This window comes from Mauremys mutica, chromosome 1, assembly GCF_020497125.1.
Source record: "Mauremys mutica isolate MM-2020 ecotype Southern chromosome 1, ASM2049712v1, whole genome shotgun sequence".
NCBI classification, from domain to species: domain Eukaryota; kingdom Metazoa; phylum Chordata; order Testudines; family Geoemydidae; genus Mauremys; species Mauremys mutica.
The window spans coordinates 162,363,915-162,377,604 of NC_059072.1; the positions used below are offsets into that span (position 1 = coordinate 162,363,915).

Sequence of the window (13,690 nt, forward strand, 5' to 3'; positions counted from 1 at the left end):
ATAGATGGAACCCATATCCCTATCTTGGCACCGCAGCGCCAGGGCACCCAGTACGTAAACCGCAAGGGGTACTTTTCAATGGTGCTGCAAGCACTGGTAGATCACAAGGGACGTTTCACAAACATCCACGTGGGATGGCCAGGGAGGGTTCATGACGCTCGCGTCTTCAGAAGCACTACTCTGTTTAAACGGCTGCAGCAAGGGAATTACTTCCCAGACCAGAAAATAACAGTTGGGGATGTTGAAATGCCTGTCGTTATCCTGGGGGACCCAGCCTACCCCTTGATGCCATGGCTCATGAAGCCATACACAGGCAGCCTGGACAGTGGTCAGGATCTGTTCAATTACAGGCTGAGCAAGTGCAGAATGGTGGTGGAATGTGCATTTGGCCGTTTAAAGGCGCGCTGGCGGACATTACTGACTCGCTCAGACCTCAGCCAAACCAATGTCCCCTATGTTATTACTGCTTGCTGTATTCTCCACAATCTCTGTGAGAGTAAGGGGGAGACCTTTATGGCGGGGTGGGAGGCTGAGGCAAATCACCTGGCCGCTGATTACGTGCAGCCAGACACCAGGGAGATTAGAAGAGCACACCAGGAAGCGGTGCGCATCAGAGAAGCTTTGAAAACGAGCTTCATCAATGGCCAGGGTACAGTGTGACTGCTGTGTTTGTTGATGAACCCTTGATTGACTCAGTCACCCCCTTCGAGTACAGCTTACTTATGCAAATAAAGTCACTCTCATTTAAAAAGCATGAATTCTTTATTGATTCATTATAAAAAGAGGGAGAGAAGTAAGGGTGTGGTTTGGGAGGAGGATAGGAGGGATGGAGAAGGCCATCATTGCGTGTAACTTCCATAATATCCGAGAACATCTCATCTCGCGTCTTCTTTTTCCTCCGCCTTATCTGTGCTAGCCTTTGGGATGGAGGAGGGATGGTTGAAAAATTTGCAGCTGCATGAGGGAGATAAATATTTAGAAAGATACATTTTACAGAACAATGGTTATACTCTTTCACAGTGAAAAGCAGTATTCACCTAGCACATGTGATTTCCCTACAAGGTCGCATTTTTCATCTTAATAGTGAGTGCCTGCAGCTCTGGGATTACAGATCTCACAGACACAGGTCCAGGCATCAGAATTCAGCTTGCATGCGGCCATGGTAAGCCACTGTCTTTCGGCTTCTGTAGTGATTTACCCCTCCCCCCAACGCATGGCTAATACCACGCTAGCTCCCTGCTAATCAACAACCTTCCCACCCCCCACCCACTGCTTGTCCGGTAGCTTGGGGAAGATCGCCTCGCCGGTGACCAAACACAGAAAAGATCATCGGCATTTCACTCCTCCCCTCCCCCCGCTTCGCTACGTGCAGGAAAGTTTTTTTTTTTAAGCTGATGCAGTCCACGAACCCAGTAGAAAAATGGCCACCCCCCTTACTTAAATTCCTGATTTTTAACCAGGTTATCCTGAACGATATCACTTTGCTGAGGATAACAGAACAAGATAAAGAACGGATGCTTCTTGAATGCCAGCAGTCACCGGGACCATACGCTGCTATGCTTTGCCACGCAATGATACCTGATTACTTGCTACATGCATGGCGTGGTAAAGTGTCCTACCACGGTGGGCGGAACAAGGCTGCCTTGCCCAGAAACCTTCTGCAAAGGCTTCTGGAGTACCTACAGGAGCGCTTCATCGAGATGTCCCTGGAGGATTTCCTCTCAATCCCCGGACATGTTAACAAACTTTTCTAAGTAACTATACTGTCTGCGAATGCATCCCAAGTCCTCAGGGCAAATCAATCATTAAAAAAGGCTGTGCAGTCCATGCCTCTTTTACGATTCTCCTGCATTGTTAACTGTGCTGATGAGCTGTGCGTGGTCACCTGTGCTGATGAGATCTCCACGCTGGGGAAGCAGGAAATGATAGTGTAGACCAGGCTTAAGTTTGCTCCAATAGTAGGATAGAGCAGTGCCCTAAATGCTCTCCAGGGGGAGATGGATTGGTGGGCTGAATGCAGGTGAGATGATCAAAGATGCAGGATAAATACAAATTATTGCATAGTTCCACAATGTATATGGTGGTGTACAACTTGATATTTAGTTGAGGACAGCCAAACGGGATATCAGAGTATGTAACTCAGTCTTTGCTTTTTCTAGGTACATCCTAGTAAACAGTATTTTGCAGTAGGAGAAAAAGGATGGAAGCCAAATATCATCATCTATGAGTATCCTTCACTAAAGCCATACAGAATACTCCGAGGTAGGTTAAATAGGACTATTTCGGTATTACATGGATACAGCAAAGTTTATAGACTCTAGCAAGTGGAATAACGTTACATTTTAGATTTTTTACTAATTATATAATCTTTTGAAAATCAGATACAGAAAACTGATTGTAAGTGGTTGTCCTTGCACTCTTGGGTGTGTGGAAAATAGCCAACTGTTGGCTGACTCTGCTTCAGCACTAGCCAAATAATGAGAACTGAGCTCTTTTTAAGCAACCTTTCTTTGTGGACATCTGTCCTTCAGGTGGGACTGAGGAAGCCTATGCATTTGCTGATTTTAACCATTATGGAACACTACTGGCCAGTGTTGGGAGCAGCCCTGATTACATGTTGACAATCTGGGACTGGAAGCAGGAAAAGATTGTGCTGAGGTCAAAGGCGTTTTCACAGGATGTTTATAAGGTCACATTCTCTCCTGAAAATGAAGAGCAACTCACCACTTCTGGAGCAGGACACATTAAGTAGGTTGGTTCACTAACATCAATTGATGGGAAGTAACTAAAAAATCATGAAACTTACAAGGTGATTGACTAATATGATTAACAGGTGCACAACAATGGGGAATAGTGTTCTGCTTAGCAATACAAATGTTGAAACCTCTGCTTTCCAAAAGAGATAATAGAAATGATAGAAACGTAGGTTTGGAAGGGATCTCGATAAGTCATTTAGTCCAGTCCTCTGCCCCAAGGCAGGACTAAGTATTATCTAAACCATCCCTGACCTGTGTTTTTCTAACCCGTTCTTTAAAACCTCCAGTGATGGAGATTCCACAACCTCCCTAGGCAATTTGTTCCAGTGCTTAACTACCCTAATAGTGAAGAATTTTTTGTTGTTTGGTAATGGTGTACTGGAATGCCCAATAAACTGCTCCACTGTTGATCTTCAAAAGTGCACTGGGAGTGGGGAGAACTATTTAAAAGATATATTTCTATCAACCTCTGTTCTAGCTGTTGGGTCAGCACATGGCTCTTCTCTGCATTCTGGGATTCTTACCTGTTGGTGTCTCTTTGGCTTTGTGAAATGGGCTGACACATGCTGTTCGGTCAGTTTTAAGAACTAATAACAAAGCATGGCCAAAACAGGCTATGAGAGCACCAAAAAGGAAGATACAGTCTGTTTTATAGGTAAATTTTGGTTCCTATTGTAATTAAAAAATGGACGAAAGCATTATGCTTTTTGGGGGCAGGGACCATCTTTTTGTCCTATTTGTACAGTACCAAGCACAATGGGATCCTGATAGATGATGGGGGTGGTACTTCAATACAAATAATAAATACTAACAATGATGAATCCAAATACCTGTGCATTTTACAGAGGAATCAAATAAAAATCCCTACATACTTGCAATTTGATTCCAATTTGGATCTAAACCGAGAAGGGGTTTATTTTCAAGGTCTAAACTGATGAGAATTTATTGATAGTTGAAATCTCACAAAATAAGATGTCTGGTGAGATTTTTTTCCATTTTGAGCTCAAGTGTCATTAAAAACAGCTTGAAATATTTCAGTGCCATAAAATCCACACTTGATCCCTAACCCTGATTTGGTCTCAATTTTAGCATGGTCCCAAGACAGCCTAAATACAATCTGGATCCTGATCTACATGAACTTGGACTATCTCTAATTGAAATAGGAGATGAGAGTTTGTCTACAATGAATTCATTCTCTTGTACTTCTATATCTGTGTAACATTTCTGCATGCTTTGTTAGAAGTAACTTTGGAGATACAGGCCCAAATTCTGGCTCATTTAGATTAATGCAACTCCACTGAAGTCCACGGGGTTACACAGAATGGAATTCAGTGGAGAAGTTATCCATAGGATTTCAATAGCTGAGCATCCTACGTTGGAGAACAACCAGAGAGAAAAGTAGGCTTCTTCAAGTAAATATGGGAAGTATTGCAAGATGGATATATAAATTGATTTAGCACCTATTTAAATATTAGTCTCTCTGTTTTCTCCTGCCCATGTTTTTCTAGGTTTTTCATGGAAGTAGATGAAGGGAAAGTGTTTTTGTGTTTTTTTTTTTTTTAAGGGAGGTGAGTGGCCGTGGTGTGTAATAAACGCCTGACTGGGATCAGGGTGGGTTTGGTGACCTACTCATCTTGTGGGTACCCAGGTGTGTGGGGCATTTCAGTCCCACTCAGTAACAACGAAAACAAAAAACAACAACCCTGGATAGCCTCATTCAGCACATATAAAGTTTTATCTAATTTTAAAAAACTACAAACCCTCATATTTAAAAATAATTGAGTAGTCCACACATTGGAGATACTTATGATATGATGACATCAGAGCCTGAGATACAATCTCAAGTGTAACCCCAAAGACTGTTTTCTGTGCTCAGGTTCTGGAAGATGGCCCATACATTCACTGGACTCAAGCTACAAGGAGCATTGGGCAGGTTTGGTAAAACAGCTGTGACTGACATTGTAGGGTATGTGGAGCTGCCTGATGGGAAGGTGAGTAGAGTACAATTGTTTTCTTTCTCCTTCTCAGGGACTGAACAAAGGTCCATTGAAGTCAAAGGGAGTCTTCCCATTCACTTCAGAATGCTTTGGATTAGGCCTTCAATGCACAATCAAATATACAGCCGTGAATCTAATATTGACATTAACTGGCAATAAACTGGCTTATTTTTTAACAGTTTAAAAGTATCCATTATTATTGTGATTCTCAGACAAATGAGCTTTCTTAATTTAAAGTAAAGGCTATAGTGAGCTAAGATATTCACCAGTCTCTCACCAATATCTGCACATTGATATGTAATAACACTCATGTATTATTCTTCACTTGCATGAAAGGTTATCTCTGGATCTGAATGGGGCAACTTGCTGCTTTGGGAAGGGGGCCTCATCAAAGTAGAGCTCTGTCAAACTGGACATAAACCCTGTCACAATGGCCCTGTTAATCAGTTAATTCTGGATGAGGGAGAGTTGGTCACTGTTGGAGGAGATGGCTACATTAGGGTGAGTATTTTTTCCTCTAATAGTCTGGACACATATTTGGTATACAGAGTCTTGTTAATAGTGGGAAAGGGAAGTAACTTAGCCTATATGTTGTATTGGGAGTAGCCTATTGACGGAGTTTCTTTCTGTAATCACTGTCTAAGAATGAATTTTGACAAGGAACTGGATAGGAGCAGATCTCTTTCCACAGTGTAGATGTTTGGATCAGATGACATTTAAATAAAGTGCCTACTAATGCTAGAGAAATCCCTTCTGTGCACTAATAAATCAGAATCAATTTCAATGATGTCTTTAACAAGTTTTATTTTTTAGTTTTGTCTTTAACAACTTTGGGGATGTTTTGTGTGTGTGTAGCTTAGGTTTATGTTAGTCATTTTCAGGCCTTGTTAATATGTCACATACTATTCAAAGGATAATCACAGTGGTGTTTGAAATTAATTTCTGATCATGTGAACACTCAAGGCATTTGTGTAAATAGCTAGTACCTCTGTCATTTTATTTCAAAGATGTATCCATTTCAACTGAGCAACAAACCCCTGTTAAAGAAAAAATAAATAATGGGATATCCTCAACTTAAGATCAAACCAATTTTTAAAAATGAGTTAAAAGTAGTCTCAAGTTCTTCATCTGCTTCTGATTCTACTTGCCAATTTGTGGGTTTTACAGTCATATTGTCCTGTTTTGTGTTTGCTTGTTTAGTTTAGTTTCCTCCCCTATTGCTGCATGAAAGGCCCAAACAATGGAAAACTGAGTGTTCAGGGAAAGAGGGAAACTGACAGAAGACAAATTACTGTTAAATGCTCAAAATAAACAAAGTGGAAAAAAGTGTGTCTTTTCCCATCTAATCTTTTAGTTGTAGTAATTAGAGGCAGTGGTTACAGCTGTAGGGAAAAAGTTTCAGATAAGGATTTTGGTTTGATTTTTTGGTTTTTTTACATTGATGGTATTCTTTATGTAAATGTCGTCCTGACGAAAGGGTGCTGGACTGGCAGATCTGGAAACCGAAATCTGCTCTTTATCCACAGAGCAGGCATTGGAGGTGCAAGCTTTCTCACTCTGTCCTTCCATACTGCCTCACTAGGGACAACCTCTAGGAGGCAGTTTTACTCTCCATAGTTGTGACACTGCCAACATGGGTACTAAGTAGTGCCAATTGTAGTTAATGATTTTTGGGATATGGGTAATAATCCAATTCCTAGAGGACAGAGACCTATAAACACATTTTACATGGGCCACTGAACAGATATTAGATGGTAACAGCCTCTGATTGGCTTGAACATGACCTGGAGCAGTCACGGTGACGTGGACACGACAGGCTCCCTATTCTATATCCTGAGCCACCCATTCCCTTGGATTCTTATCGTTTGATTTTATATTGCCATTGTACGTGTTAATGTGAGATGTGTTGGCATTTGGACTAATGAATGTTGTGCTGTTCACTTCCAACTGCTTGAAGGTGTGGGACTTTGAGACGATAGATGCAGCTGATTCTGTGGATGACACAGGTCTACTAGAGATGGAGCATATGAATGAACTTCTTGTTGGCAAGAATGTCAACCTGAGCTCCATCATGAAAATTCATGATCTTGGACAGCCCATTTGGTATGCTCAGGTAAGACATATTTGCATTCTTATCAGCTCTGTGGAGCAATATTGGAGAGGCATGTGGTGATGCATTGCTAGAGGAGGCAATCTGTTTTTTCTTGTAGAACTAGTACTCTGTCTTCTCCTGGATTATTTTTAGAATAGAATAACATTTGAGTCTCTCTTCCGGCTTTGGGTATGGGAGAATTTGGAAGTGTCATTCCCAGGCTTCATTGCCCTGTTCTACTGCTGAGCACCAGGTGAAATTGACATCAGACTATGGGGTTTAAATCCTGTTTCTTCCAGATGATTTTGAGATTCTTACCTACAGTATTTGTAAGGAATTACAAGGACTGATGCTATTTTCAAGCTTAATTTGAAAGAACATTCAGGTGTTAAATGTTTATTTCTTTAGGATTCCAATGGAGCCATCTGGAAGCTTGATCTGAGTTTTTCAAATGTTGTAAGTTTTATTCCCACCTCTCCACCCACCCTGTTATTTAAGATAAATGAAGCTGCAGTACAATTATGGCAAAAAGCTTTGTAGAAAGTGTATAATAAATACAGGAGTATATATGGAAACCTATTTTTCAACTTGGGTTGGAAAAAGACTTCCAGTGAAATATAAAGCCCTTGGCTTAAGGTCATTTTCTCAGCCTTCAAAGCAAGAGTTTTCTATTATAAATTTGATCTCCAGGCATTGTACCTCCCAATATAATATGTTATTCACCTTTATTTTTACATATCTGATGCCATATTTTAAATCCAGGTGCTTAATATGCCTGTAAAAATTTGCTCATGCACCTGTTGTACAATCAAAATGGGCATTTGCAGGTACAAAAAGGGAACTGTACTTGTGCGTATCTTGTTGCACGTACAAACACCACACTTTTGCATGCAGTAGATGTAGGGTAGAATTTGAATGTTTATTTTAGGTGTCCATTTTATGTTGATGAGGCATTGCAAGCCATGTTTTCAGTCTCTGAATGTAGGAGAACTCTGTTCTGATTTCTCTGTAGACCCATGATCCAGAGTGCCTGTTTACCTTTCACTCGGGAAAGATTGAAGCCATGGGTGTCTCTCCTGTCACATATCTCATGGCCACTACTGCACTTGACCGTAAGTACAACTCTTCCCTAAACGGTTAACTTGTAAGAGCAGGGTTGCAGCTGTCGGGCTCGTTGTGGAATTATTCTGTTTTAAACTAATGTGTTTAGTTCACAGTTGTAGTGGAAGTGTCTCTTTACTTTGTAATGATACCTACCAGCTGGTCATTATTCATGGGAACAGTTTTTTTAAAAAAAAATAATTAGAACAGACAAAGTGCAAGGAGTGTCTGATCTCAAGAACTAGGTTTTCAATTAAAGAGTCTCAATGTGAAGCTTTATAAACTCTGTTCACTGTGAAAGAACAGAAAAGGGGAGAATTGTTTAAATAACAGCTTTCATATTCCAGACTCAGTGGATAATAACAGTGTTTTATTCTGCACTACGTTTATGGCACTGTATAAACAATTCTGAGTATTAATAATTGTGCCTTTCTTGGCAGCTGCAACTGCTATCATGTCCTCATTAATAGTTTCTTGGACTATGGACATTTATTTAATTTATGAAGGTGTGCCTGAGCAAGCCTTTAGCACTTCATTTTAGCACTTGTTAGAGAGGGAAGGAATATTGGCCAGTTCATTGACATTATCCTTCATGCTTTTCAGAAAGTGCCACAGAGTCTTAAACTTGATCTTGTCAGCTATTAATTATATATGGTGTACTACTAGAATCCATGCATTGTGGCCTGAAGGCAAAATTCCTACCAATTGAGCCAAACTGACACCTATGAGGGTTGCTGGTTGTTATTGAACTGTATGCACTAACAGAGGTTTCCACATCCCATTAATTCCAGCTAAAGTGAAACTGGCTCTTATCTGGATTCTTCTCCATTTTAACCTATTTAATCACTTTCCTCAAAGGCAAATCCAAGTATCATTATATACTTTTTTCCTTATGCTGTCAGCACAGGACTTCCTGTAGTACATGTCAGTGTTGCACCTGTGACTACTTGATAATGACCCCAGCTGGCCAATGAGACTCATTCCTCCTTGTTCAGAGCCAAATGTTATTTCTGCAACAGTCTCAGCCCCTATTGCCCTTGGATGTGAGTGTTTAGGTCAGAATTAATAAAGCTAGTGTTTCCTTCGTGATAGTACAGAAAGCTACAGTACTACATAACCATCAGCAAGGTACTTGCAGATGTGAGTTTTGATGTGAAATGAAAGATTACTAACTTTCCATTCAACCTTTCATTAAGATGTATCAGAAATTTGTCCTGAAATCTTAAGTAGTTTTTCAAGAAAAAATTGTCTGCAATAACCTATCTCCTTTCCACTCCCATCTGTCTTACACAGACTCAGTGCGTATCTATGATTTCATTGGCAATTGTCAGTTGACTGAGATTAAGTTTAAACAGGGAGGAACGGCACTGACTTGGGCTCCCCGAGTGGTAAGTTTACCCTACTGCAGTGCATTAACATGGATTCATAATGTGGCTATTTCATTGCAATCACACATGTTCATGACACAGGGTTTTAATGAAATTATTGGCCAGCTTGGCCTTTATGAATCACTGTTGGTGAGGTTATTTCACAGTGGTAAGATAAAGGTCTGGGAAATTTTTTCTTCCTTCACTGGGATATGTGATATGAGCAAGCTTTTTGCACTATAGAGGATTATCCCAGAGCACTGGAGCTTGGATTTATTGTATGGGTGTTTCCCCATTTGTCTTGGCTTGCCAAGCATTCTACATGGCCTGTTGTACAGATTTGTAAAGGTGAGCAATGTGGACACTCCCAGATAATACTCTGAGTCTATGCTCTTTAACTCAAGAGTATTAATTGCTGAAATGGGGTGGCACTCACCTCTTGCAAGCGCCCCTGTGACCAGGGCCCCAGAGAGGCCACACTGAGATTGCTCAATTAGGGCAAACTGCAAAGAATAGGGCAGATAATCCCCAAAATTGGTGGTTATTCTAATACTTAGATTCACCAAGGGAGCAACAACACAGCTTCCACAATACCTTACTGGTTACCCAGAAGGTAGAAATACAGTTCCCTTAAAGCAACCCAGCTGTGAGCTCCCAGCCAGACAGCCAAGTCAAATATGATGAGGATTACTGAAAAAATCTTGTTCACCATATAAAAGGTTCTACCAATCCCAAAGGATCAGACACATTACCCACCAGGTTAATGAATATCTTAGATCTTACCCAAATACACACAGCCAATTCTTTTAAACTAAACTAAGATTTATTAAAAAGAAAAGAGTGTATTGGTTAAAAGATCTTTATACATACAGATATGAATAAAGTTCTTAGGTCAGTTTCATAGTAGAGATGAGCTTTAGAGCTGCAAAAAGTCCTTTCAGAATTAGTCCAGAGGTTACAGTCCGATGTCCAATATCAGGGTGATCCAGAGGGGACTGGATACCTCAGTCTTGTGACTCAAATGTCCCCTGATGAAGCTTAAGCAGATCTGAGGTAAAAGGATCAGCACCCAAGTTTTCTTTATATAGATCACTGTCAGGCTATGATAGCCTCTTGACAGCAGGTATTCCTTGGGTGAAGAATAGCTGCTTTGTAGTAAAACTACCTATTTCCTATGTATACACAAGTAACTAGTTGCATTCATCAGCATAAGGTAATTATCCATTAATCAGTTCATAGACAGTTTACTACAAACTTCAAAGAGAAATATAGACTGACATTATACCCAAGTTTCATCTAAATGTTAATATTCCCTTTAGATCTCAGAATTAATGGGTGTAGAAATAGACAGGAACTGTCTGTTTACATCTAACAAGATATAAGTAAACACATACAGTTAGTATTACCTCTAATTCTCCAACAATACAGGTTTGCATTTCAAAGCTCTAGTCTATTGAGCATGAAATGGTCCTAATTACCATTTATATACTTTTCTAACAGGTCTCAAAGGCAGGGCCGCCCAGAGGATTCCGGGGGCCCGGGGTCTTCGGCAGCGGGGGGCCCTTCCGTTCCGGGACCCGCGGCGGGCCCCCCTCCCCGCCCCCGCCGCCGAATTACCGCCGAAGCGGGACCCGCTGCCGAGTTCAGCCCGGTCTTTGGCGGTAATTTGGCGGAGGGGGGCCCCCGCCGCGGCTCTTCGGGGCACTTCGGCAGCGGGTCCCGGAAGGGAAGGGCCCCCCGCCGCCAAATTACCGCCGAAGACTGGGCTGAAGTCAGCGGCGGGTCCCGCTCCGTCTTCGGCGGTAATTCGCCAGCGGGGGGTCCTTCCGCCCCGGAGCGGAAGGACCCGCCGCCGGCGAAGACCGGGAGCAGAAGAAGCTCCTGCGCCCGGCCCCGCAAGAGTTTTCCGGGCCCCCCGGAGCGAGTGAAGGACCCCACTCCAGGGGCCCCGAAAAACTCTGGTGGGGGCCCCTGTGGGGTTCGGGGCCTGGGGCAAATTGCCCCTCTTGCCCCCCCCTCTGGGCGGCCCTGCTCAAAGGGTTGAATTTGGGTCATTTAGCCAGCTGGGTTGCTTAACCCTTTCTGGCCCTGTGTCACAGCCCCCTTGGCAGAGAGCGTGTGCCTGCACTTTCTCTCTGCCTTGCGATGAGTCTTCAGCAACTCAGCCCTCTGGCCAAGTCTCACACAGTCTGTATGTGAAACAACCCCTTTCGTGGTATAAGTCCAACAGGGGGCCTATCCCAGTACTCCTCGGTTGGTCAGTGTCCTTCTGTAGCTATCTGTGGGCTCAGGTCCTTATTTAGTCCAGCAGTCTTTAAATAGTCTTGGCCCAGAATATCAAGCCATACCCCCCAGGGCTCCCTCCATGGAGGCAATATCTTTGCCTTCTCTGAGCCTTTCTGGCCCCAGGTTTCTAGCTGGGCCACTATACAGTTCAGTTCCCCTTTCTGGGGTGTATTAAAGTCCAGCCACTTCCCCAGTGGCTAAAGGGTGTGTGTGTGGGGGGGAATCTGGGCCTGCCCACTACTCTGGGTCACAACCCAGGGATCCTACAGATAGCAGCCATCCACCATCCCTTTTAACTAAATTGTGTTGCTGCTACAATTCCCTGGGCCACCTCCCCATGGCCACAGCACATTATTCACCCTTACCTCAGGGCTTTCTCCTGATTGAGTCCCAGCAGCCAGCCAGGAGCCCCTCTTTGCTCCCTGGTCCCTGCCAGCAACTGCTTTGTCCAAGGTCCTTCAGCAAGCCAGGAGCACCAAATTCCCTCCTCTGGCTCTCCAGCTCTTTTATACTAGCCTACTGGGCTCTGATTGGGTGCTCCCTGCAGCCTCTTTCCTGATTGGCTGTGTCCCGTGCAGCCTCTCTAGGCAGCTTGGAGGACTCTCTCCACTGCCCTTTCCTGGGGCAGGGTGTGGCAGAGCTGTGAGGCCTCCAACAGGGGGTCTCAGGGCCTAGTCCACCCCATCACAATTTCCAATTAACTTGAGTTAGCTAACAGGTTTAGACACTCCACAAATGGTTGTGACCAGGACGGAACATTTGTGGAGTGTCTATACTATCTTTTAAAAACATATTAGCTAACTTGAGTTAATTGGCAATCAATTCACTTGAGTTAAACTGTTTTGTAGACATGTTTTTGAGCAAACATTTATAGTAAGTCTGCAGAGGTCACTTATACAGGCAGGCAGAGAGGGGAATACTGTACCTTGATTTTTAAAGGGTAGGGTGGCTTTATGACTATGCTTTCAAGAGCATTTGTGCTATGCAATCTTATGACTATATTATAGGTGACCAACTGTGTGCTTATGAAGTAAGCTGATTGGGCCCTACAAATATACAGCACTATACTCAGGGCCAGATTTACAAGGGTAAACAGATACTTTTAAAGATGCAGCTAGGTACCTAACTCTCATTGAAAGTCAGTGGGAAGTAGGTACCTTACCTGCGTATGCTTTTGTAAATCCCACTAGATGCCTCTCTGCATCTTTAAGTGCTAAAATGCCTTTGTAAATCTGGTCCATAGTGCATCCTAGAACATTTTCATTCAGTTTCCTTTGAAGTATTGGTATCTGAACACTGCCTGAGGGAGAATACTTGGCCAGATGGATAAAAGGACTGAGCCCGGTATGTAAGTTCCTACTGCAAGTAGCTAGTCAATGAAAGTAAGTCAATTTATATCATAGGCTATGAGCCATTTATTTGTCTAGGATCATTTAAATATCTCTTCCCTAAAAAGAATATTAGAAGCTGCTGTTGGTTCAGATAGTGTCCCTAGCCTCTGTTTGCCAGAAGCTGGGAATGGGCGGCAGGCGATGGATCACTCGATGATTGCCCTGTTCTGTTCATTCTCTCTGGGGCACCTGGCATTGGCTACTGTCAGAAGACAGGATACTCAGCTAGATGGACCTTTGGTCTGACCCAGTATGGCCAGTATTTTCTTTTTTAGGCCTGTCCTGTAGTAGGTGGCTTCTGGGTACTCTTCTGGCTCTGTCAATCTGTTTTTTCACTTCAGCAGGTGGGTATTGTAGTTTTAAGAATGCTTGATAGAGATCTTGTAGGTGTTTATCTCTGTCTGTATTTGCTCCAATCCCTCAGACAGAGATAAACACCTACAAGATCTCTATCAAGCATTCTTAAAACTACAATACCCACCTGCTGAAGTGAAAAAACATATTGACAGAGCCAGAAGAGTACCCAGAAGCCACCTACTACAGGACAGGCCTAAAAAAGAAAATAACAGAACGCCACTAGCCATCACCTACAGCCCCCAACTAAAACCTCTCCAGCGCATCATCAAAGATTTACAACCTATCCTTAAAGATGATCCCTCACTCTCACAGATCTTGGGAGACAGGCCAGTCCTCGCTTATA

At 42.8% G+C, this 13,690-nt stretch overlaps 1 protein-coding gene across 2 annotated transcripts in view; it reads left to right on the forward strand.

The window, feature by feature from the left end:
• The window catches only part of CFAP44 (cilia and flagella associated protein 44), a 71,669-nt gene that overhangs the window by 14,588 nt on the left and 43,391 nt on the right, over positions 1–13,690 (forward strand). For both annotated transcript variants that reach the window (XM_045001560.1, XM_045001551.1), the window contains exons 9-16: positions 2,160–2,262; positions 2,532–2,748; positions 4,633–4,747; positions 5,090–5,254; positions 6,711–6,866; positions 7,254–7,301; positions 7,858–7,957; positions 9,240–9,334. In XM_045001560.1, the coding sequence (XP_044857495.1) occupies positions 2,160–2,262; positions 2,532–2,748; positions 4,633–4,747; positions 5,090–5,254; positions 6,711–6,866; positions 7,254–7,301; positions 7,858–7,957; positions 9,240–9,334 (999 nt within the window). The remainder of the gene's footprint in view (positions 1–2,159; positions 2,263–2,531; positions 2,749–4,632; positions 4,748–5,089; positions 5,255–6,710; positions 6,867–7,253; positions 7,302–7,857; positions 7,958–9,239; positions 9,335–13,690) is intronic.